Source organism: Calidris pugnax, unplaced genomic scaffold (genome assembly GCF_001431845.1).
Source record: "Calidris pugnax isolate Ruff unplaced genomic scaffold, ASM143184v1 scaffold28, whole genome shotgun sequence".
Taxonomy (NCBI): Eukaryota; Metazoa; Chordata; class Aves; order Charadriiformes; family Scolopacidae; genus Calidris; species Calidris pugnax.
In genome coordinates this window covers 19,986,830-20,012,380 of record NW_015090842.1, presented here as the reverse complement: position 1 = coordinate 20,012,380, position 25,551 = coordinate 19,986,830, and the positions used below count along the sequence as shown (strand labels likewise).

General features: G+C 40.6%; 1 protein-coding gene across 3 annotated transcripts in view; it reads left to right on the top strand.

Annotated features, from left to right (window-relative positions):
- Positions 1-25,551, top strand: part of SLC7A6 (solute carrier family 7 (amino acid transporter light chain, y+L system), member 6) — a 36,874-nt gene that overhangs the window by 5,212 nt on the left and 6,111 nt on the right. For 2 of the 3 annotated variants that reach the window (XM_014942304.1, XM_014942305.1), the window contains exons 2-6: positions 528-1,100; positions 4,655-4,780; positions 6,546-6,690; positions 9,978-10,101; positions 22,149-22,252. In XM_014942304.1, the coding sequence (XP_014797790.1) occupies positions 569-1,100; positions 4,655-4,780; positions 6,546-6,690; positions 9,978-10,101; positions 22,149-22,252 (1,031 nt within the window). In that variant the 5' untranslated portion in view covers positions 528-568. Of the gene's footprint in view, positions 1-7; positions 1,101-4,654; positions 4,781-6,545; positions 6,691-9,977; positions 10,102-22,148; positions 22,253-25,551 lie in introns of those variants that run through there. The other variant, XM_014942306.1, reaches the window with a different exon arrangement.

The following is a 25,551-nucleotide window of genomic DNA, read 5'->3' as shown; positions in this document are numbered from 1 at the left end:
AAGTATCTCTTCATATTTCCAATAGCAAGAGCCCACACTGCAATAATAACATGCAACCCTGTTATTCTCTCACTCATAATTTACATGTGTCTGTACAATAGTTTGATCAATTTTTTTTTGTACTGCAATAAATCTATGTTCATGCTTAGAACTTCAGCTTGGTTTAACAGTGCTTGCTTTTCTATGTCACCTCTCTTTGCTTCTGTCTGTTATTTATTCCTTTTCAACATTGGAATCCCTTAATTCTGTCCTTCCTATGGTTTTGTTTGTGTTTGGTTTTTTTTCTAAAGGCAGAAGTTCCTTTCTCAGCTTAAGCTACATTGGAATTTGTCTTTTGCTCTCAATGTTGGTTTTTCTGTTTAACTATTATGAATTTACTTTTGTGTAAGAAAATGTGTGAAGCAACAAAAGGGAATTTATCCATTTACATTTGTAAATCATAAGGTTAAAAAGTGGAAAGAAAATTTGGCAAGAAGTTTGTGGGATAAAATTTTATAATTATTTCAGCTGTCTATATTTTGTTTTAGATTGTGACTTGGAGTCGTGGAGAATTCACAGTATTTCCACAATGGGAGAAAGGACAGATTGTATGAAGTCGCATAGTTCACTGGCTGAATACAGCCCCGTCAATAAATCAGACAGGACAGATCGAAGTGACAGCTGTGAAATGCAGGATGGAAACCAAAATACATTGCAACTGAAGAAAGAAATATCTTTGATAAATGGGATAAGCCTTATAGTAGGCAACATGATTGGTTCAGGTATCTTTGTATCTCCCAAAGGAGTTCTCATCTACAGCAAATCTTATGGATTATCGCTAATAATCTGGGCAGTCGGAGGGCTTTTTTCAGTTTTTGGAGCTCTCTGCTATGCTGAACTTGGAACCACTATTACAAAGTCAGGAGCCAGCTACGCATATATCTTGGAGTCTTTTGGGAGCTTCATTGCTTTTATTCGTTTGTGGACCTCACTCCTAATTGTTGAGCCAACTAGCCAGGCAATTATTGCCATCACCTTTGCTAACTACATAGTTCAACCTTTCTTCCCTTCCTGTGATCCTCCTTATTTGGCTTGCCGGCTCATAGCAGCTGCTTGTGAATGTGAGTATTTCTTGAAATTTACTACGTTATATTTTTGTCCAGGGTTATGTTTGATTAAAGTCCCAGAGTTGGTGCATACTGAATCTGCAATGGTTTAGTTATAGTGGGGAAAAGAACAGTTTCCAGCACATGAATAACTTAAAGGTATTCAGTCAGTGAATTATCGTTTTCTCATTCAGGAGCAGAATAAGGTATTTAACTCTTCCAAGTTTACTTACATGGCAAAAATGGGGGGAAGAGGTTTTTTCTCTCAAAGTATATTAAATCAAACCTCAAGAAACTCTTGGTGTGGTCTAGGAGTTGTTACAGAATAGCTTTTATGCTATAAATTCTGCTGTAATTTATTTTACAATAGCTTCTCAACGTAGACGTGCCTAAGTAATTGCTCTGGTAGGGTTTCAAAAGATTATTCATTCAAGATTATTCTTTATCCTTGTGATTAACTGTAACATCAGTACAACAGTACCTGTTGTAAAGCTAGTTTGAAAAGCGGGAAATTTTCTGTGCACATAAAACCTTGAAATGTTTGTAATCAGCTAGCCAGCTCTGTTAGTAGATAAAGAGGAATAACTCTCCATGTGCTTCAAATCAGGACTGTTCTGTTCTATCAAGAGAATGAAACTGTATGATTGTACTCTGTGTCTTTTTTAATAGGGAACACCTAAAATTAAATGTGTTTATATTCGTGTATTACATTTCCAGTAAACAGTGAAAAATCTATTTCAGAAAGTCTGTACAGCCATCTGTTGTCAGGTACTGATCGTTATTGCCGTGTACTGTGGAGTCTGCCATCCCTATTGACCTGATGCTCTTACCATAAAGCTAATACAGAACTTGGGCTTTTTTACTGCCAATCATATGCTACAGGGAGGAGATGTGCTGTTCGTACCTGGTTTCTTTTTGAGGCAACAGGGAGCCTATTGAAATAGCTCTAAAGTTCCTTATTACAGTTGTCTGCATAGGACTAGAAGAGAGGGCAAAGACAGAGCAGTGGTGTGTGTTTCAAATAATGGACCTCCAAACTAGCTGTGAACATGATGGCTTCCCCTTCCATTTTTTGCAAGTTCATTTGTTCCTGCAGGGAGAGCACTGATGTTCTGGTCTGTGTCCAGGTAGTGGGAAGAATAATAACAAACTTCTTCCAAAAAATTCCACAGATTCAGGAGTGCAGGGGAATCTGCTCTTCCGTTTGTTATCTCACATCTGAGGGGACTTAACCCTTAGAAAAAGCAGTTTATCAAAAACCAAGAAATTAAGACAAACTGATTCAATTAGAACTATTATATATTAGCTGTAGAAACACAGTGTGATGTCCTCTACACTTGCTGCGTTTAGCACCTTTTTCTTTGGTGGAGATACTTGACAACAATGTCACTCTCATGTCAGTGGAATAACTTACTTTAATGGTCCATTTTATGGTTTAAATGCTTGTTCTGCCCTGCTCCTGCTCTCCAACTTCATTGAGCTCTTCCTGTTAAAGCCTACACTTCTCCTTGGCCTGGCAGGGCTGATGTGTGTCAAATCTTTATCTCTGGATACAATTAATACTTTGTTAATTAATTGGCTGGGAGTGGAAATCTGAACATTGGTTAGGTACAGATTGTATGTGACAAGGGGTGGGTTTGTTATGTTTTAGGGGGGTTTTATTGTGGCTTTTTTTTTTTTCTTTGAACTAGTAATAACAATACTAGGTCTAGTGTGAGATCAGTCTTAGTGTTACAGAGCACTACTTTGTCACTCGTTTTGGAAATGGGGGTGGTGTCTGGTGCTGCAGAACTAAACAGTTCTTAGGAAACTTAAGTAGCTAAATGATAATTAAGTTGAAAAAAACATGAAAGAATAATTTTGGTAAAAGAAGGGGGGGGAATGTGGCTAGTTCAGATTCTTGATTATCTTTTTAATTTTTTTTTATTTTTAAGATATCAGAGACAGTAGCATCTGATCTGAAATAGACACCAAACACTAACTCATTAAAATAATGAGCTAATAATAATTGCTCCTGATGAAAGTTGCTCAAAAAAATAATGGCCAAAATAAGCTCTGTGAGCAAATACTCCATGGATAATACCAATTGTTAATAATGAAGAGCTGAGACCAAGCGGAGTTGTTTTTCTTTCCAGAGGGCTCTTTGGGAGCTGCAGCTCCTGACTTGAAATTTGATACAACTGTTTTTTGCCCGGGGTCTTGCCAAGCTCAGTGAGATCTGGCTCTGCATTTCACTTGGCCGGGCTGTCTGGTGTACGAGTGCTGTGCTTTTGAGCTCATTCTTTTGTTACCTTTTTGCAATTATTACTTTTGTACTTCGTAACTGTGCTAAGCACATTTTTATCTTAATAGTATCACATTATTCTTGGATTATGGAGAAGGAAATAATTTATCTCATCTTCTTTTTTTTTTTTTTTTTACTACTGCCTTACTCCTTAAACAATCAAGTTTAGTTTTTATTTATATGCAAATTTAAAATACATAGTACAAGAAAATTGTTTGGAGATAAAAAAGTACAGTAGAATATAACCACTTTTTTACTAGCTAGAGAAAAAAACAGGAGATTTGGGGAAAATATTTAAACTTCCGGATTGGAATCAATAATGTTATGATAATCTGAATAAGAAAAATATACACTGAATCAGTACTTTGTTCAGTAAGGAATACTGAAGAGGCTGTCTGGCGCTCCATTTGAGGAAAAAGTAATATATGCAAAAGCAAATGTTGAGAGCCATGAGAACAGTGTATTTCAACAACAGCTTTAGAAGTGTTTATTGGGGAAGTTGATCATATGAGTAAGTTCAGTCAGCTGCTGTTCCCAAAACAGCTGTGAAATCAGAAAGTCTCACTTCAGGGCCCATTACAGTCTTGTGCAATCAGTTTGACACTCAGTTATTTTGGGATAGAGGGAGGAATACATTCAGAATATTCATTACTTCCTGCCAGTTCTTAAAGATCCAGGTTAACGTTGCATTAGCTATAAAAAGTTTGTTATTTGGCCAGATCTGTTCTAACCTTACTTAGTAATCCAGTTTAATACAACTGGGAAAGAGTATTGAATTGCCTGTGAACATATTCAGTAGTGCAGATACTCCATGGATATTGAACTCATCCTCAGACTAACAAGGAAGCGGAAAGAACTTTTCACAAACTATTTTAATATGTTTGTCTAAAGGAATTTCTAGATAATGTTTAATTTGTCAGAAAATATTGGTAAATGTAAGTGAATAATTTAATTTAATCATTCCTTTAGCTTCAGGATAATTGCAGAGGGCAGCTGATCAGGAGTGACATTTAGAAAATAGGCATAAGACCAGAGAATGGGAAGGTCTTTCTTTCCATCTTTTGAAACGGTGTGTATTATGAATCTTTAGAACGTGTTTCCTACTGTCTTGTTTAAACAGTGTGTTTTCACTACCGATGTATTTTGCTTAGGTTAACCTAAGTAATAGTATAGCAGATAAGTTCATATTTAGACTATAATTTAAAATCTTTGAAAGATGAATTGAACTGAATATTGTTTGAATAATATTTTCTTTTTTTGTTTTGTTCTGTTTTTTTCTCCCTAGGTCTTCTAACATTTATAAACTGTGCCTATGTTAGATGGGGAACACGGGTGCAGGATGTATCTACTTACGCTAAAGTCGCTGCACTTATTGCCATCATCATAACCGGACTTGTTAAAATATGCCAGGGTAAGCTTATAAAATTAAAGCAAAGGTTTGTATTTATCATTTAAGCTGAATAAATGGTCTAAAGACTGTAAAATACCTTTGTATGTGTTATCAAAAGCCTCAATACAAGCATAATATAACCACTCTGAAAGCACCAATGTTAGGCATTATCGTGATACTGTATCATGAGAAGCTGTCTTATCTCAGTTGACTTTGAACTGGGTAGAAGGTGGTAAGGGATTGCTCAGCAATGTTGTGCAATTTACAGCCTGCAGTATGGAATAATAAAGGAAATGAAAACAGGAAAATACAGAGCTGGCAAAATACAATGGGAGCGGAGAAAGCTGTAAATTTCTGTAAGGAACATACTACTTTACAATGAGATCAACTGATTATTTTTTTTATAAAATAAATGTTATGCAAGTCTGAAAGTGACTCCTAAAGTAAAAATAGTTTTGTAAGAACATGTAACTCGATCTGTGGAACAACGGCTGTATTTTTGCTCGAGTCCTGAGTTCTATTATAGCTGTTGAGATTAGAAAGTTGCTGGGGTTTTGGATTTATTTAATTTTTTGAATCTGTGTGTGTTGGGCATTGTGCCTTCAGGTTAGAGGAGTTCTGAATTCAGTTTTGTTCTTAGCCCTTTCTTTGAGGAGAATTTGTTGGTGTGTTGGCTTAAAAAAAACCCTCTGCTTTCAAACCTGCCATAAAGGCCTTTCCCTGGCAATCTGGCAATTTGTGTCCTTTGCTCTAACTGGTTATTGTTGAAAGTCCATGAGCAAGGTAATTATTGTGAATGGAATGTGTATGTGAGCACCGTGCTGGAGTGTTAACTCCCTTGCACATCTGCCCATCCCTTCTTCTGTAGATCGTGAGCTTCTTCACCTACTGACTTCCTTGACGTTCTCTCCCATCTCTGTTTCTAACTCGGCAGTCACTCTGCCTATGTCTGTGCCAAGGAAATAGCAATGGCTGGTGAGGATAAAAAGAGAGAAAGAAGGGAAGTTATTTCAGAGGCCTCAAATATTTGCCCTGGCTAGTTTTGATGAAGTCCAAATATTTCAGGATGTTCCAAAACATAGACGGCATGTTTTTACCTTTCTGTATATGGTGTTCCTGTGTGTGTGTGTAAAATAGTCTGAATATATGAAACTGCCATTGGTGAGCTTGTCTTGACTTGCTTAAAGTCAAAAGGTGGCACAAGTTCTCACAAATACTGGTGCCAAAAAATCCATACACATTTTCTCTTACCTTGAGAAAATTTTATCTCGAGCAACAATAATATTTTGTGTTGTGTTAATTGATCTCAGTTTTCTGTTTTTAATGGCTAAAATCTAAACATTAATTTAGGAGTTTGTTCTCTTTTCTCATAGTTATCTAAAATTAACTGTAATCTTTGTTTTCTGCATAGACTAAATGATTGAAAGTTTAAAAAGATACAGAAGGATGGAGTGGAACATTTTATAAATATATATGTTAGCCTGAGTGCTGTCATTGCCAGTTTTTTGTAGCTTAGTCTGAACTTAATGTTCCTGAACCTTTTTGTGCCATTGCAGACAAACTAGGTGTTTAATTATAGAATCGTCCACAGAGCATAATTTTTAGTCATTTAAGTGCTGTGCTTATTCTCATGGCAGAAGCACAGAGTAGAATTGGAAAAAGGGCTTAATAAGCAGCTTTGAAGGAATTAGGGTTTCTGAGGGCTTTTTTTTTGTGTTTGTGTGCCAAATAAAAGAAATGCTGTATTTTATTATCCTGAACTTCATTGTGTCTCTTCCACATACAGGACACTCATCACACTTTGAGAACTCTTTTGAGGGATCTTCTTTTGATATTGGAGACATTTCCCTTGCACTCTATTCTGCCTTGTTTTCCTACTCTGGTTGGGATACACTCAATTTTGTAACAGAAGAGATCAAAAACCCAGAAAGGTAAATGATTTGAGCTTTCTAAGCCTGGATAGTTACCAAGTTGCTCATTTTGTGGCTGTCGTTTACTAATGAGTTTTGAGTCAATACAGAAATGAGTAGAACTGCTCTATACTTAGATGGTAAGGCTGTGAACAACCAGCAACAAAGGTTTACTAGTTTTAAATTACATTAAAAAAAAAAAAAAAAGAAAGAAAAAAAAATATAAGAATAAATAAGTCAGACTGTTGGAGGATGCTTTATTCAGTGCTTGATAAGCTTTCAGTTCAAGATGTTGCTACTATTAATTACAACAGGTGTTAATATTGCAGTGAAACGGTTACATAAGTGTAGTCTGTTCTGTGTTTGTGCAATAATTCTGATTTCATATTTTAGAATCACAGAATCACAGAATCTTCTAGGTTGGAAGGGACCTTAAAGATCATCTTGTCCAACCGTCAACCTGACTGACAAAAATAGACACCCGCACAACAAACAAGGAGCATCATCACTAAACCAGACCTCCCAGCACTACATCAACCTGTCTTTTGAACCCCTCCAGGGATGGTGCCTCAACCCCCTCCCTGGGCAGCCCATTCCAATGCCTGAGAACCCTTTCAGTGAAAAAATTTTTCCTAATATCCAGCCTGAACCTCCCCTGGCGTAACTTGAGGCCATTTCCTCTTGTCCTGTCGCCTGTGACTTGAGAAAAGAGACCGCCCCCCACCTCTCTACACCCTCCTTTCAGGGAGTTGTAGAGAGCAATAAGGTCGCCACTCAGCCGCCTCTTCTCCAGGCTGAATAACCCCAGCTCCCTCAGCCTCTCCTCATAAGACTTGTGCTCCAGACCCCTCACCATCTTTGTCGCCCTTCTCTGGACCCGCTCACGCCCCTCAATGTCTTTTTTATGGTAGGGGGCCCAAAACTGGACACAGCCCTCGAGGGGGGGCCTCACCAGTGCCCAGTACAGGGGGACAATCCCCTCTCGGGCCCTACTCGCCGCGCTGTTCCTGACATAGGCCAGGATGCTGTTGGCCTTCTTGGCCACCTGGGCACACTGCGGGCTCATGTTCAGCCAACTGTCGACCAACACCCCCAGGTCCTTGAATGTTGTCTTTTCCATTAATTTATGCTCAAAAAGTGCAACTGACTAAACTAATCTGGTTCAGTCGTAATCAGATGCCTTTTATGATAAAAATAAAATCCCATTTCACCATTTTTACTTCCTATTACAAGCAACAGCTCAGATTGCTACAACTGGAAGATAAAGAATGGAAGAGAGATTTTGTTTCAGTTCTCCCAACTGACTTTGAATTTTTGTAGTTTGTTTTGTTCCCCCTAAGTGTGCTGTGCATTTATGTAACCAGGGAAGTTAATCTATTCAAAAGATAAAACAGCAGATAAGTATTTTAACTCTAAAAATAGCTATTTTTGTCAGGCTGAATTTCAGGTTGACAGTGCTTCCTTAAATTGTCTTGCAAAGATTTGTTATGTGTTCAGAAGAGATGTACATTTTGTGTTTGCATCAGACATTTGGTCCTTCATATTGTTTTGTTCCACTGAAAGAGTTCCCCTCTTGAGTGCTGTTGCAATGCATTTTCATCTTTTTAGAGTTAATATATTCTTATGACTTGGGTAACTCCTGTATTGGATGTATTGTTGTGAAAAATAATTTTTCTTACAGGATATTTAGCTGATGAAAATTTCTTTACATTCATTTGCTATTCATAGGCATCAGTGCCTAATACCAGCTTCGTTCTTGGTAACCATTGTAGTAAAGTGAACTCAAATTTCAGCTTTCTACATTCATAGTTACTAGGAATAAGGAGATGTTCCAGACTGCTATAAAATTACTCCAAGAATTACATATTTTTCACATTAATTAGATTCATAGTGCCCTCATGTTTGTCCAGTCAAAAGTTGCAATGCACAACTTTAAAATTTAAGTAGTTCTTCAGCTTTAATCTTGGGTGCTGCAGTCCTTAAAATGCCATTTCAGGATTTTGTTACGCTATGTAACATTTCTCAATTAATTACTAAGTGGTTTCTAATTCTGTTTCTTGTCAGCACTGAGGTTCACAGATGCCTTGCTGTGAGTGTGCAATCTGGAAGCAGAGTCAGAACTCCCAGTTATTAATTCACTGATTTATATGGAGGTGCTGTGGCGTGTGTTTGTTTTTCTACTTCCACAGCATCAGACAGACGCAGCTGGAGTTCTGGGCTTCAGGAAATTTTTGAGGAAACTTCCAAAGTGTGTTTCATTTTTCTACTTCGTGGTGTTTTGTTGTTTTTTTCTGTTGTTGTTATTGGAAAACGTGTTCATGTCAAATATTCATCCAAGTCACCATGTCACGTTTTATTTCAAACTGGACAAATGTGAGAGTTAACACTCTCAGTTCTGCTTTCCCTTTTGAGACATTTGAATATCCCTGCAAGCTTTGGGGAAAGGAAAAGGCTGAGAAAAGCCAGAGCCTAAAATTAAAAGTTTGCTTCTGATTGTGCTCTGTGGGTTTGCTCCCGATGGAGCTGCAGACTCAGGGCTGTGAGTTTATCTCAACTTTAAGTTTTGCCTGTTTACGTCTCGAGGTTTGCAGTGTTTTCATGTTACTCTAGGCTATTTTGTATTCCTTTCTAGACATGTAAGATACACCAAATCCCAGGATTCACATCTGTGTAGCAATTTTGGATTTGCCCTCTGCATCTCTGCTTTCTGCAGTTACTCAGCCCAGTTAGTTTGTTCTCTGCAGCGGTGAGTGCAGATGAGATTAGGGGTTTGGTGTGCTTTGGTTTAGTGCATCTCCCTGCACTGGCTCTGGAAGCAGCGAAGAAGCTACAAGCTAGCAGAACAGTGTTCCCCAGGGAGAACAAGTGCAGTGACTCAGAGCTCTGCCCCTTTGAGTTCTAGTTGGAGTAATTAACATGGCCAGTAGGAAATAATTTAATGCAGGTACATTTGAAGGCTATTATTACTGCTCTGGAAACCCTGAAGTTAGGGTACTTGAAGAGCAGTTGTATAGAATCCCCTTTTACACATAATTCAGGTTTTAAGTTATTGCAAAAAAAAAAAAAACAGGTTTTTTTTCTTCCATATTCTGTGTTAGAATTTCTAGTTTTAAAAGAAACCAAACTTTCCCAGAGATACCTGTTCTGAAGTCTTTATTCTGTCTTTATATCTGTAAGGCACGAAATGCAAATAAATAGGTTTATGCTGTCATTAATGGATAACATTAATTATTTTATTTAATGTTATTTTATAACATTAAGTATTTTTTTCCTGAGTTCTGGGGTTTGGGTGTTTTTTTGTCTTACAGGAACTTGCCACTGGCTATTGCAGTGTCTATGCCCATTGTGACCATTATCTATATTATGACCAATATAGCTTACTATACGGTGCTGGATGTTCAAGCTGTTCTTTCTAGTGATGCTGTGGCAGTGGTGAGTTGACCATGTGGTATTTTGCTGTATTATTCACTTTTCACCTTCTAGGGATGCTTTTCATTTTGAGGAACAAAACAGGAAAAAAATCCCTAGTTTATTACAGTACTTCAGCGAATACAGGAGGATGGAACAACTCATCGTGAATAACTAAATCTTAAATAGAAAAGTAGTTAATGAAGTAACATATAATAATATATTATCAGATTTGTTAAAACAGGCACAGATGAATCTTGTTAGTGAAGTTTGCAAAGATGCTGATTATACTTGTGCACTTTGAGCTGATTATAAATTAGATTTATTAGTACATAATTGTCTTCTCTGTTCCTTTATGGAGTATTTAGCGAGCTGGAGCAGTTTGCAGAACAGTGTTGCACTGAGCTGTATTCTGTTGCGCTAATCATTGGGGCAGTGCATAGCGGTAAATGGGTGTGTTTGCAGCTCAGCTGTGACAAAGATTAGCTTTGTATCTCCTTTCTAATAACTTAAATCACCGTCTTACCAATATTGTACTAATTCCAACAACTTTTAATATTTTGAAATTTGTTATTTCTGTATATGGATGGAAGCTTAAACCCAATTAAAATATATAAGTTTCTTAAAAGCTGGTCAAAAATGTATGCTTAAAGCTAATCATTAAACAAAAGTACAGTTTGTTTTTTGGGGTTTTTTTCATGGTAGCCAGTGAATTAATTGGATACCTCTGGTTACCATATCCTTTAGACTTGGAAAATTTCATCTTCTTTTTGGAGGGAAAGAAATAGCTTTCCTCCCTTTTAGATTCCCAGTTGGCTGCTATAATTTAAGTAGTTAGACAATGGGCAGAGGGTTTTAAATACATCAAAATGAAGGAAGTATTCACTCTGTTCCCACAGAGGATTACTGTGATTAGAAACTGGCTTAGCAAACCAGCAAACTTGTTTCAGGTGTTTAGGCAGATGATTCCGCAAAAGCACTTACTTGACTTTCCTTCAAGCTTGAGAAATATTTATATTTAATATAAGCTTTCAAAATAGATTATGGTAAATGTGAGCTGTAACTTGTTATTTCAAATGTAATTATGCAGATGTTTATTTCAAAATGCATTGAAAGTAAATGAACGTTTAATTCTTTGCCTTTTTTTAGCTGGAATATGGAAAGACAAAGTTGTCATAAAATATATTGTGAAAAACTTGGTAAAACACTTCAGAATGAAGCAAAACAAAACAAGGACAGAAAATATTTTATTTTGAATCAGCATATGATAAGGGGTAAATAAAATCTCCAGGAATATTTATTTCTCTTGTAGGCTATGGTATCCCATATAGAATCATAGAATAGTTTGGGTTTGGGTTGGAAGGGACCTTTAAAGGCCATCTAGTCTAATCCCTCTGTGATGAGCAGGGACATACTCAACCAGATGGGGTAGCTGAGAGACCCGTCCAACTTGACCTTGAATGTTTCCGGGGATGGGGTATTTACCACCTCCTCAGCCAACCTGTTCCAGTGTTTCACCATATAAAGTACTTTCCGGTGATTCATAATGGAATTTTCAATTCTTGTCTAGAATTAATTAATCCAGACAAAACTAAAAGGCAGTACAAGTCCAGTGTCTGTCCTGACTTCTGTAAAGCAATACACTACTGTTTTTTTCTAACGACAACTTGGAAAATATACTCCTTTGACAGCAATTGAAATTCTCCAATTCAGCCTATCCCCTAAGAGGATTCTGTGCCTACTCTACTGCTCCCAGCCTTTGTCATCGCAGGGGTTTATACAGCCATTTGGTGAATGGGAGCAGGAAAACTGATCCCCCCTGGGAGACTGGGGGAAGGATGGGGGTGATGCACTGTGAGCCCATCCAATCAGTGTTGCAGCAAAGGACAGAGCTGCAGCAGCAATGGGTGGCCAGGTAAAGGAGGGACGATGGGTGCCTGAACCTTACTACACATGTGAAACCCAGGCCTACATTTTTATGATTTTATGTACACCTCATTTAATTTTCTTTGATGTTGTTCTTGACCAGAAGTGAGTATATATTTATTTTTGTGTGTGTATACATTTATGTATATACATATCCTGTGTAATTTTACATGAAATTGTAATACTTAGAAATGGACAGATTGGGTTTGCCTCTCTAGTATAGGATGCACTGGACATGGAGGAGAAAAAAAGGAAGACTTAAGAATGATATAAAATCCTTAGTCAATCTAATGAAAAAATATGTTTGTGATTTCCAAAGTTACTAGGGGTTTTACTTCTTGTGCTAGTTTTCATGGAACTTGACTTCCAAAGTCATTAATTTGGTTTAGAGCTGTGCATTTTCACTAGATTTCAGGATTGCCAAATACTTGCACTTAAAAGCTTACCTGATGTTCTCTGCAAAGACATTTTTGCTGAGATGTCTAAGAAGCGCGCAAACAATGGTCTTCAGGTTGCCACTTTTTACATCCCTTTTAGAATGATACGGTGAAATTGCAGCTGAAGTTTAATACTTAACACATGACTCATTAAAGATCCCTTTTCATTGCTGATAGGAATTTAGTACTCAGTTTTATGGAATGATCTTTAATACATTAACAAGTAGTGTGAACCTCTGGAAGGATGTCTGTAGGGTGGAACAGTTGACACTGTGGACTTGACACTCAGACTATAGGGGTATTTTACTTTGGATGAGCTCTGATGAGGTCCTGTGGCCTGGCTGCTCACACGGGGTTGGATTGCAGCCGGGGAGGGCAGTAGGTGTGCTCTTGAAGTTCGTCTTCTGGTTCAGCCTGTTCTAAAAGGGAAGCACCCTTTGGCTCTGATGCTAAACAATGGGAACCAAAAAGCAGTAAGTGGCAATAATTGAGAGAGTTGCAGTCCAAAATAAAGCACTAATAATGCACCCATGGGGGGAGGGGGGAAGGGAGCTAATGACTGTAATGGTCTGTATTTCCAAACCCTCCTATAATGCAGATATGTATACATTTCCCTGTGAAATTTCTCTGGGTGGTGGAAGAGAAATTTATTCTCAGTGGAATCTTTAAGGAGGCTTGGAGCATTGTAGTCGGGGGATGAATGATAAAAGGATATGAGAATTAAGCCAATCCAAAAACTCATCTGATGAGAATGAGCCTCTTTGATCTGCTCACATATTCTACATGTGATATATGATACAGATTCCTGTAGTTTCCTTATTGCTGTCTATGTAGTTGTAGGATGAAAATTACAATAATGATTTTTTTTTTAAAGAAACATGGTAATAATACTGCTGCATTTTAGAGCCTTTTTTGTGGTAAAGAAGCAGTTAAATTTAATCTTTCCATGTTGCTATTTTGGGAAGGAATGGTGTAGCTTTCTCCTATTCATTTCAGTCAAAAGGCTTTGAGCTGGAAAGATGTGGGGGGGAAGCTATTTCTAGTTTCTAAAGGAGAGTGAAACTTACCAGTAAAAGAAATACTAGTAATAGTGTATCTTTGCACAACACCTTGCATGCTGTTTTTCTTGGTGGCTGGGAGGTGAAAAAATCTTACCAAGGGATGATACAGAATGTGTGTATTGACACACACTGAATACAGACACGTGATAAAATGTCCTTCCTTTATTTCAGTATCAGCTTCATTGCAGTATAGTCCCAGTGCTGGGGCTAAGAAACTCGGGTTTTTTAACCTCTTTTTGTTGAAGTAATTTAAGTGATACAGCAACAGCTAGTTTAGAAGTTCTGGAAATGATCTTTTGGTGGTTGCTGATCATGTAAAAATTGCTTCCTTTTTCAAAGATTGCGGTCCCAGTATCGCAGTTTACTTCTGTTATACCTCCTTATGCAAATCAACACAACCCCTAGTGTTAAGTTTTATGCATATGAAGCAGTTATTCTGGAGCACAAACACACTTAAAATAAATAAAAGCAGACATTTTATCTTACCTTCCCCTGTCACTAAGCAACTATTTTTTTTGCATCTGAGAGTGCCACTGTATTTATTTTCTTTTTTTCGTGAAGAGGGCAGCTGGCTCCATGAGCACTTTTGGGGCTGCTCCATCTTCTAAAAAGAAAGAACATTCTGGCTACCGGTGCATCGTGTGTTACCTGCTTCCTGTGTTTGGTCATGCCTGGGGTTTTTTGATAGAGTTCATATAACAGGTGATACATGGCAGCTTACTTCTTTTACTTGGAAAAGCTAAAAATGATTTCTGGTTGAAGCAAACAGCTGGTTGTCCTGCGTAGCAGTTGTCATCTTTCTTGGAGCTTTACAGTTTTGTTGGTAGATTGGGGATAAAGATGATGACTTCATTTGCATCTTTGACTAGCATCTTGCAAGTCCAGCGTTGATCAATCCTATTTACCCTGGTGTACTTATCCAGGGTGGACTTGCTTTGCTTCTACGTGCTCCCTCCCTCAACAAGCCCAGGGGTATGGGAGGCTGTGTATTCTAGCTGTTTTATTCTTTTATGGTGTATAGTTTAACAAAGGATGAGTCTCTTTCTTGTAACTGAATTCAGCCAGAAATTCTTAAGTTATCCTTACACTTTTTGGGTATTACTTCTTCCTTCATTTAGCCAGTCACTGGCTGCTTTTCTGAATAAGAATCTCTGGTTGTCTTTGGCTGCTAGTGTCGTGACTCCTTTCTTTGCTTGCACTGGCACCTCCCACTAAGGTTCCTTTGGATGAACTACACATTGTGTACCTCCTAATGGAAGAATTCTTCATTAGGGATGGGTAGTTGCTTTTAGAAAAGAGCTATTTAGTAAGTTATTTGCCTTCTTTCTTGGAGTCAGCTGTAATTCACTACCAATGTAGCGCTCCTGTTGCCAGTTATGTAGAAGTTCTCTGCTTTGGGAGGCCAAGCTGGAAAGCTGAGCCAGAACTTGAAAATTTGAGTGCTACATATTTTCAATATGAGAATGGTAAGAGACTTTGGAAAACATTTTATTCGACAGCTAGCTATGCAAAATGCTAAGAACAGGATAAACACCTGAGAAGATTTATATGAAATATCTTCAGCACCTCCATGAAGCCATAAATGAAACTGTTCTACTGTTGGAGCTGGCATCTGTAATCTTAGAACCACAGAACGGTTTGGGTTGGAAGGGACCTTAAAGATCATAGAGTTCAACCCCCCCTGCCCTGGGCAGGGACACCTCCCACTAGAGCAGGTTGCTCAAGGCCCCATCCAGCCTGGCCTTGAACCCCTCCAGGGATGGGGCATCCACGACCTCCCTGGGCAACCTGTTCCAGTGTCTCACCACCCTCATAGTAAAAAATTTCTTCCTGATACCTAATCTAAATCACTTCTCTTCCAATTTAAAACCGTTGCCCCTTGTCCTGTCACTACACTTCCTCACAAAGAGTCCCTCTCCAGCTCTTCTGTAGGCTCTCTTCAGGTATTGATAGGTTGTTATAAGGTCTCCCTGGAGCCTTCTCTTCTCCAGGCTGAACAACCCGAATTCTCTCAGCCTGTCTCCATAGCAGAGGTGCTCCAGCCCTCTGATCATCCTCGTGGCCCTCCGCTGGACCTGTTCCAACAGGTCCATGTCCTTCCTGTGTTGAGGACTCCAGAGCTGGACACAGTGCTCCAGGTGGGGTCTCATGAGCACAGAGCAGAGGGGTAGAATCACCTCCCGGGACCTGCTGGCCACACTTCTCTTGATGCAGCCCAGGACACGGTTGGCTTTCTGGGCTGCCAGCGCACATTGCCAGCTCATGGGGAGCTTCTCATCCATGAGCACTCCCAAGTCCTTCTCCTCAGGGCTGCTCTCCAGCCATTCTCCACCCAACCTGTATTTGTGCCTGGGGTTGCCACGTCCCAGGTGCAGGACCCTGCACTTGGCTTGGTTGAACCTCATGCAATTTTCATGAGCCCACCTGTCCAGGTCCCTCTGGATGGCATCCCTTCCCTCCAGCGTGTCAACTGCCCCACCGAGCTTGGTGTCGTCAGCAAACTTGCTGAGGGTGCACTCTATCCCACTGTCCATGTCTCCAACAAAGATGTTCAATAGTACTGGTCCCAATACCGACCCCTGCGGAACACCACTCCTTACTGGCCACCACCTGGACATTGAGCCCTTGGCTGCCACCCTTTGGGTGTGGCCAGCCAGCCAGCTCCTTATCCACCGAGTGGTCCATCCATCGAATCCATGAGTTTCCAATTTTGAGACCAGGATGTCGTGTGGGACAGTGTCGAATGCTTTGCACAAGTCCAGGTAGACAACATCTGTTGCTCTGCCCTTGTCCACCAAGTCTGTGGCAGTATCGTAAAAGGCCACCAAATTTTGGTGAAGCCATGCTGGCTGTTTCAAATCACCTCCTTATTTTCCATGTGCCTTAGCAAAGATTTCAGGAGGATCTGCTCCATGATCAGGCACAGAGGTGAGACTGACTGACCTGTAGTTCCCTGGGTCTTCTTTGTTTCCTTTTTTGAATATTGGAGTTATGTTCCCTTTTTTCCAGTCAGTGGGAACTTCACCAGACTGCCACGATTTCTCAAATATGATGGAGAGGGGCTTAGTAACTTCATCGGCCAGCTCTCTCAGGACCCGTGGATGGATTTCATCAGGTCCCATGGACTTACGCACCTTCAGGTTCCTTAAGAGGTCTCAAACCTCATCTTCTTGTACTGTGGGCGGTTTGTCCTTCTCAGAGCCCCTGTTCTCGCCTTCTGTGACTTGTGCAGTGTGGTTAGGGCCCTTGCCAGTGAAGACTGAGGCAAAAAAGTCATTCAGTAGCTCAGCCTTCTCCATATCCTGGGTGACTAGGTCTCCCGTTTCCTTCCAGAGGGGACCACAGCTTCCCTCATCTTCCCTTTATCCCTGATATATCTATAGAAGTTCTTCTTACTTTCACATCCCTGGCTAGGTTTAGTTCTGCCTGGGCTTTTGCTTGCCTGATCTGGTTTCTGGTGACTTGGACAATTTCTCTGTATTCTTCCCAGTCTACCTTTCCCTGCTTCCACCCTCTATAGGCCTCCTCTTTGGTCCTGAGTTTGTTGAGCAATTCCTTGCTCATCCACGCAGGCCTGGATGATTTTGCCTGATTTCTTCTTTTTTGGGATGCAATGTAGGCCATGCAGAAGAGACACGTTACATGTAGTAGATGTGCAGTATATTAATGCAGTAGAGTAGTGCTGGTTTTTCTTGCCATAAGATTGTATTGAATGACCTAAAGATGAAGAGAGAATTTCATGCTTCCACTGCAGTTGTACCTTTTTTTCCAAGAAAATGCGTTGCCAATAATACAAGGAGAGAATTATGTCTGAGTAGAATCAATTAACAGAGTGGTGGTTGAAACAAGAATTAGAGGAAACCTGAACATTTAAGTTACTTTCTTTTGGACTTCTACAAATTTCTGACTCTCTTTTCAGTTGTTCTACGCTCTTCTTTCTTTAATATATGTGATGTTATATCTAATTTGGTCAAACTGAACAGATGTCGTTAAGTATCTTGACAAATGTAATCTATGGCAGTGCAAGAGAACTTCATCTACTCAGTGGCTTTTTCCATGTGTGGCTTCCTGATTGCCTAAGTCAGAGTTTCTTTATTTCCTTTCAGAATTAGCATTTTAAAGGCCTGAGAAGCTAAAAACTGAGAAAACAGACTGTAGTTCTGACTGCCAAATCTTCCTGTAATGTGGGAATATATTTGTACCCTGCCTCAAGAGAAAAGTTAAAGCAGAATTAATTGTGCTTCCAAGATACTAGTGGGATTACATATATATATATTAGTCTCCTTACTGCTCTGTGTGACTTTCAGGGTAAGAATGTTATAGAACAGAGCCTGGAAAAGCTTGTATGTGTGATAGGATCTTGAAATGAGCTATATAAAGAGGCTCTGTAGATACCTCTTTCCTGATAGAAACATCTTGTGATCTTTGGGAATCATTTTGTCTAAATTTCTTATTCATGTTAGACTACATTCTCCTTGCATTTTTCCATCTGATCAATGCTGTTCCATGCTTTGCCAGCCCAGCATGTGCTCACAGCTCCGTATGCTCTCAGTGTAGTGTGACATTTTTTGTGTGCCTCTAAAGTGCACTTCCTGTGTGCGGCTCAGTGTGATGAAACGGTTCTCATCTTGTGATTTGTAACATAAATGTGGGTTTTTCTAATTGTTTGTGTGCCTGAACTACTGGGTGTGAGGCACTATCCTGTGTATTTTGTTGTGGCAGCTCTTTGTGGCAGCGGGCAATTCCCACTGCTTTTAGTTCAACCTGTTTGTATAGAACTGTTGTTTGGACCTTTAAAAGGACAAAAAAGTGTTCTTGCAAACCATTCACAAGTTGCCAGCTAATGATCATGAGATCAAACTAACCCAAGATAAAAATAAAATGTAATTAAATCAGTCATTCATGTCTTGAAACAAAGCTGTAATTCAGTTTTTGACCATTCTTCTGGGAGTAATGTAACATTTAAGCCATGATGAAATGAGGGCAGTTCAACTGAAAAGTGCATGGCTGGAGGCTTCTTCTTTCATTATTATTCCCCGTTGATGGTTTGGAAAAAAAAATCAGAACTAAGGGGAATAATTCCAGGTGCATGTTTTTCTACAGTGTGCGTGTATGTATGTATATCTTACTTGTCCAATGGATGGGAGGGCATAAAAGGACTTTATCTGTAATTGCAAGTGCTATACCAGCCACTGGATTCTCTGTTTCCTAGCTGTTAGAAGCAGTTGTAGTTCAAGTCTGGAGTACAGGACTTGTCAGACTATAGCAGAGATGACAATTTAATCTCTTAATCCTTCTTGCTCTTTAGACTTTCTCAGAAGAAACCTGAGAAGAAGTCCATCCCCATAGTGGTGGCTTTCTCCTGTTATGGTGGACTAAATGCTTCTGCTATAGCTGCCTCCAGGTAGGCTCCTCTGTCATCCTCCACATCCCCTTGCGAATGCTCCATTCTTCCCCCTGTTGCCAGTTCATTTGTTTTTATAAATGCACTTCACTACTCCCAGAAGTAGTGGTAGTTACAGCGGAATCAGTCAGGAGCTCAGTTCAGAGCCCAGGTCTAGCTCATTTGTGGAGGATCCATGATGGTACAATTGCAGTTTTAGCAGAAAGCAGCCACTAACTCTTCTGCTTTTTTTTTTTTTTTCCTTTTGGTGCAGTGCACGTGGTTTATGTGCTTGATAAATTGACTGCATTTTGTACTTTTCCCTGCCCTGCTTTCTTACACAAAATAACCCTCTGACATGTGCCCACAGTTGAACGCTTATTGTGGCCACTTTTACTTACACTTTAGTGACACTTTCTGCCAGAAACACTGTAGAGATCTTTGGGTTTGTGGTTGTTCACAAGAGAGTATAGCTCAGCTCTGGAGACACATTTCTTGACATCTATTAAAATGGGAGTGTTGGAGGATTTATAAATTTGTACTCTGAAGCATAAAAGTGTGTTTATTGTCTGAGTAGCAATACACAAACTTGGAGGATGATTTTTATGTTAGAACTGAGGGTGAAACCCTGGCAGAAAACACCTGCATAATGGCCAGTGGGTCTGTACTTGTCATGTTAAGCTAGTTAATGTCACTAGAAAGTTTAGCCAAACTTCAGGTAGCTTTCAACTTTGTTTTGCTGAAAGATCAGTTTGCAGGCAGATTTACTTGGCAAACCAAGCTGAACTTTCTAGATCATAATCAATTAAAATACTCTTTTGCTTTACCTCACTTAAGGAAAAGTTAAGCTCTCCCCCTTTGCTCTCTCAGGTCTCCTGACTACATCATTAGAAAGTACATTGGAAATGACAGTGTTTGGTAAAGGCTGTCATGAGGTTATTCTCTCTTTTGAAGGGGCTGACTCATGCAGGTCTAGGGCAATTGATTATTTAGACTTTGAGGTGGATCAACAGTTGTTTTACATCATGTAGTTTGCGTCCAGAATTGAATCTATAAGGTTCTTGATCTGTGTATTAACTTGTGGCAGTGATACCGTGGCTTTGCCTTAACACTTTGTGGTTTTTACTGCTCATACAAGGGATTGCTGTTTTGCAGGATGTGTGAAACTACAGTAACGTATCTTAGAAAGGCTGCATATACATGATAGGGTGGAAATGGCTTCTGAGCTAGTCCCACCTCCAGCATTCCACACTGGCCCATTATTAGATGTTTCAAAAGGAAATGGAAATGCTTGCGAAGAATAAAAGCCAACCTGCCTTTTGGGGGAAGAAGTTTCTCCAAATCACAGCTGATTTGCATCCTGCAGCATAAGATTACATTCATGTGTTTTTCTCTCTCTTCTTTAACTTTAGCTGTTAATATTACTTTTCTAAATGCTTACCCTTTAGGCAACGTTACTAAACATCTTAATTCTCTAACATTTTGTTGAGTGAGTTCTGTATGTTAGCTTTGAGTATATATATATAAAAAAAAATCCTTTAGCAGTTTTCAGTTTGGTGTATAGTAATTTCACTTGCTGTTTGGCTTCGGAAATCAGCATTCCAGGTTTAAATCATCTTTTAAAATATTACAACAATTGCCTATTAGAATTTTCATCTTGTCCTCATTCTTACTTGTTGCGAGTTGTCTTAATTCATTTGCTGGATCACTATGAATTGCATTCTGCTGTGGGAGACTAGGTTTCTCAGAGCTGCATTTAGATGCAATAAGGATCTGAGAGAAGCACTGTGGGTTCTAGTAGTTACTTATTCTTGAGCAGCAGAAATCTTTTATATACAAAAATTTAAATTATTAGTTGCTTGTTCAGTTTCAATTGACTGAAAATGGGTATTCCATGGTATACAGAATACATTTCTCATGGCATGGTCTTCAGCTAAATTGATGTTCTGATTTCAGTGTAAAACAGAATTCATACATGGATTAGTTCTTCTATACTTTTCCTGTGTTGTTTTTGTAATTTCTGTGGGAATCTGTGTGTGTGCACTTTTCCACCCCTGTGTTGAAGCTTCATTTTGAGGGAAGCTATACTAATATGTATAAACTAAAAGAGCTCAGGAAGAGAGGTGCTTTAGTAAGCCTCAGGGTGACTAACACAGTTGATGCATTGACTTTGAACCTTTTGGCAAGGTTCCCGTTGAACTGATTATGTGCTTTTGCATTGTCCCTTAGCAGCAGGAAATCCCATCTGCCTTTGGGGCTCAACTAAATTACACAAAAGGGTGGAATAAATTTTGCTTTTTAGCAGAATGGTTTAGATGGTGGTTTACAGCTAAGCAGAGTTGGGTTCTGAACCTTAACCTGGATGATGTGCTGAACAAAGCACTTTGTCAACCCAGACAAAGAACAGGAAGCTTTAACCAGCCAAGTTTGGTTTATGTCAGTATTTTTTTTCTGCATTTTATGGTTTAAAGATTGACATTATGTCCAGGAAGCGTCTCATGAAAATCAGTCACTCATTTCACAAATAAAAATAAATCTATATTAAGTCAATTTTAGGCTTTTTTGACGAACAGAACCATTCAGAAAACAAATCAAGATGAACTGCTTTTGGTTATCTTGTTCCTGGAGTAATTAAAGGAAAAATTTGATTACTGTCAAATCTAGATAGCTTTATATGCTACAAACAAGGGCCAGTTCTGAATGCTGGTCCACTTTGACTGAACTTCTTAACTCATAAATGTTATGATGAAGACCAATAGTTTAAAGGGGAGGTCAAGGGGGACGTGTTTCAAAATACTAAAATAGAAAAAAGTGAATAAAATTTTTGTAATAGAAAAAGCAGTCCTGCACAATGCTGAACTAGTGTATGTGCATAGTAGATGACAAATCCTTTTTCGGATATGTAATAATGTTTTAGTCCTTTAGCCTCTGTAGTTGCTATTTTACACTTGAGTTCTGTAATTCAGCTGGTTAATAAAATATATTAGGATTGGTGTGAAAATTACACAAATATTTTGCTTTCCTCTGTGTGCGTTATTTTTACGCACAGAAAATGTGAGTTCAGGTGCTTGGCTAAGGAAGTTTGTGCTTATTTGGAATCCATAAATAAATAAAAGCTGTGTGCTCTCTGTGCTGCATTGTGGATTGTCCTTACTCTATTACTATTTTTCCATACAGGCTTATTATGAAAGCTTTGTTGTCACTGTTTAACATATGCTTTGTTGCAGATGTTTTCATCTTTCCTTTTCTTTTCCCTTTCATTAGACATTTGCTGACAAGGTATTTGATTCCTTCAGCTGGACAATTCCCATTGCTGTAGCCTTTTCTTGTTTTGGTGGACTTAATGCTTCAATTCTAGCATCATCCAGGTACTGCATATCTCTTTCTGTTTGACAAATGTTCATAGATATTTTTACATATTACTGTTATGCTCATCTAATACGAGTAGCAAAAATACTTGTGTAACTGAACCTGTAACGAATAGCCACAATAAATAACAGGCCTAAATTATGGGGGGGTGTGTGTGTGCACATACAGAATCACAGAATGTTATGGGGTTGGAAGGGACCTCTGGAGATCATCTAGTCCAGCCCCCTGCCAGAGCAGGTCCCACAGGAACGTGTCCAGGCAGGTTTTAGATGTCTCCAGAGAACAGAGAAGGAGACTCCACCACCTCCCTGGGCAGCCTCTTCCAGGGCTCTGCCACCCTCACAGCAAAGAAGTTTAGATGGAACTTCTTATGTTCAAGTTTGTGGCTGTTACCTCTTGTCCCTGGGCACCACTGAAAAAAAGGCTGGCCCCGTCCTCCTGACACCCACCCTTTAAGTATTTATAAGCATTGATCAGATCCCCCCTCAGCCTTCTCTTTTCCAGACTAAAAAGCCCCAAGTCCCTCAGCCTCTCCTTGTAAAAGAGATGCTCCAGGCCCCTCATCATCTTTGTAGCCTCTGCTGTCCCCTCTCCAGCAGTTCCCTGTCCTTCTGGAACTGGGGAGCCCAGAACTGGACCCAGTGCTCCAGATGGGGCCTCCCCAGGGCAGAGCAGAGGGGCAGGATGACCTCCCTCCACCTGCTGCTCACACTCTTCCTGATGCCCCCCAGGATGCCATTGGCCTCCTTGGCCACAAGGGCAAATTGTTGGCTCATGGTCATCCTATTGTCCACCAGGACTCCTAGGTCTGTTTCCTCAGAGCTGCTCTCCAGCAGGTCACCCCCAACCTGTGCTGGTGCAGAGGGTTATTCCTCCCCAGGTGCAGCACCCTGCACTGTCCCTTGTTGAACTTCATCAGGTTCCTCTCTGCCCAACTCTCCAGCCTGTCCAGGTCTCGCTGGATGACAGCACAGCCTTCCAGTGTGTCAGCCACCCCTCCCAGCTGTGTATCATCAGCAAACTTGCTGAGGCCACATTCCATCCCTTCATCCAGGTCATTGACAAACACATTGAAGAGGACTGGACCCAGTATGGACCCCTGGGGAACACCACTTGTTAACAACCTCCAACTAGGCTCTTGTGCCCCTAATCATGACCCACTGAGCAATTTCAGCCAGTTTTCAATCCACCTCACTGTCCATTCATCTGACCTACACTTCCTAAGCTCACCTATGAGATGGTGTCAAAAGCCTTGCTGAAGTCAAGATAGACAACATCCACAGCCTTCCCCTCATCTATCCATCCAGTCATGCCATCGTAGAAGGTATCAGGTTAGTCAGACATGACTTCCCCTTGGTCAATCCGTGTTGACTACTTCTGACAGCTTTCTTTTCCTCTGTATGCTTTGAGATGATGCCCAGAATGAGCTGTTCCATCATCTTTCCAGGGATGGAGGTGAGGCTGACCGGCCTGTAGTTTCCCAGATCCTCCTTCTTGCCCTTTTTGAAGGCTGGAGTGACACTGGCTTTCCTCTAGTCCTTGGGTACCTCACCTGTTCTCCAGGACCTTTCAAAGATGATGGAGAGTAGCTCACCAATGACTTCTGCCAGCTCCCTCAGCACTCATGGGTGCATCCCATGAGGACCCATGGACTTGCGGGTATCCAGTTTACTTAACTGTTCCCTAACTTGGTCTTCCTCAACCAAGGGGAAGTCTTCCTTCATCCAGACTTTCTCTGTTACCTCCAAAGTCTGGGACTCCTGAGCAGTAAAGAATGAAGCAAAGAAGACATTCAGCAATTCTGCTTTCTCTGCATCCTCTGTCACCAGGGCACCCCGTCTCATTCAACAGGGAGGCCACATTTTGTCTAGTTCTCCTTTTACCTCCAATGTACTTGAAAAACCCCTTCCTGTTGACCTTGACATCCCTTGCCAGGTTTCATTCCAAGGCTTTCCTCGTTTCATCCCTGCATACTCCAATGGCATTCCTGTAATCTTCCCAAGTGGTCAGTCCCTTCTTCCACACACTGTAAACTTCCTTCTTCCACTGGAGCTTTTTCAGGAGCTTCCTGCTCAACCACGCAGGTCTCCTGCTTCCCTTGCTTGATTTCTTGCTCTTAGGGATGCACCGATCCTGAGCTTGGAGAGAGCAATATTTGAATACCAGCCAGTCCTCTTGAGCCCCCCGACCTTCCAGAGCCCTAACCCATGGCATTTCTCCAAGCAGTTTCTTGAAGAGGTCAAAGTTAGCCCTCCTGAAATCCAAGGTTTCAGTCCTACTTGTTGTTTTGCACACACTACCCACAATCCTGAACTCTATCTTTCCATGGTCACTGCAGCCAAGGCTGCCCCCAACCTTAATGTCCTCCACCAGTGCCTCTTTGTTTGTCAGAAGTAGGTCCAGTAGTGCTTCTCTCCTTGTTGGCTCCTCCACCACCTGAGTCAAGAAATTATCTTCAGTACACTGGAGGAACCTCCTGGCCTGTGCAGCCTTCCCAGCAGATCTCAGGGTGATTGAAGTCCCCCATGAGAACCAAGGCTACTTTCAGCTGACTGTAAAAGGCCTCATCAGCTTGCCCATCCTGATCAGGTGGCCTGTAATAAACACCCACAACAATGTCCCTCATATTGGCCTGCCCCTTAATCCTCACCCACAAGCTCTCAACTCTCTCTTCATCTGACCACAGGGAGGGCTTTAGGGACATCTTCTCATTCTCTATCCATTTCTTAACATAGAGGGCAACACCTCCACCCCTCCTTCCTTGCCTGTCCCTTCTGAACAGCTTGTCATAGCTTTCCAGCAGCACAGTAGCTTCCAGCTCCTCCTGTTTGTTGCCCATGCTGTCTGCATTTATAGAATCATAGAATTGCCCAGGCCAGAAGGGACCTCCAAAGGTCATCTAGTCCCACCTCCCCGCAGTCAGCAGGGACACCCCCAACTAGACCAGGTTGCCCAGGGCCTCGTCGAGCCTCACTTTGAATATCTCCAGGGATGGGACCTCAACCACCTCCCTGGGCAACCTGTTCCAGTGCTCCACTACCCTCACAGTAAAGAACCCTCTCCTAATCTCCAATCTAAATCTGTTCCCCTCCAGCTTGAAGCCATTGCCCCTCGTCCTGTCACTGCAGCCCTTTCTAAACAGGTTCTCCCCAGCCTTCCTATAGGCTCCCTTCAGGTACTGGAAGGCTGCTATGAGGTCTCCCCGGAGCCTCCTCTTCTCCAGGCTGAACAACCCCAGCTCCCTCAGCCTGTCCTCGTAGCAGAGGTGCTCCATCCCCCTGATCATCCTTGTGGCCCT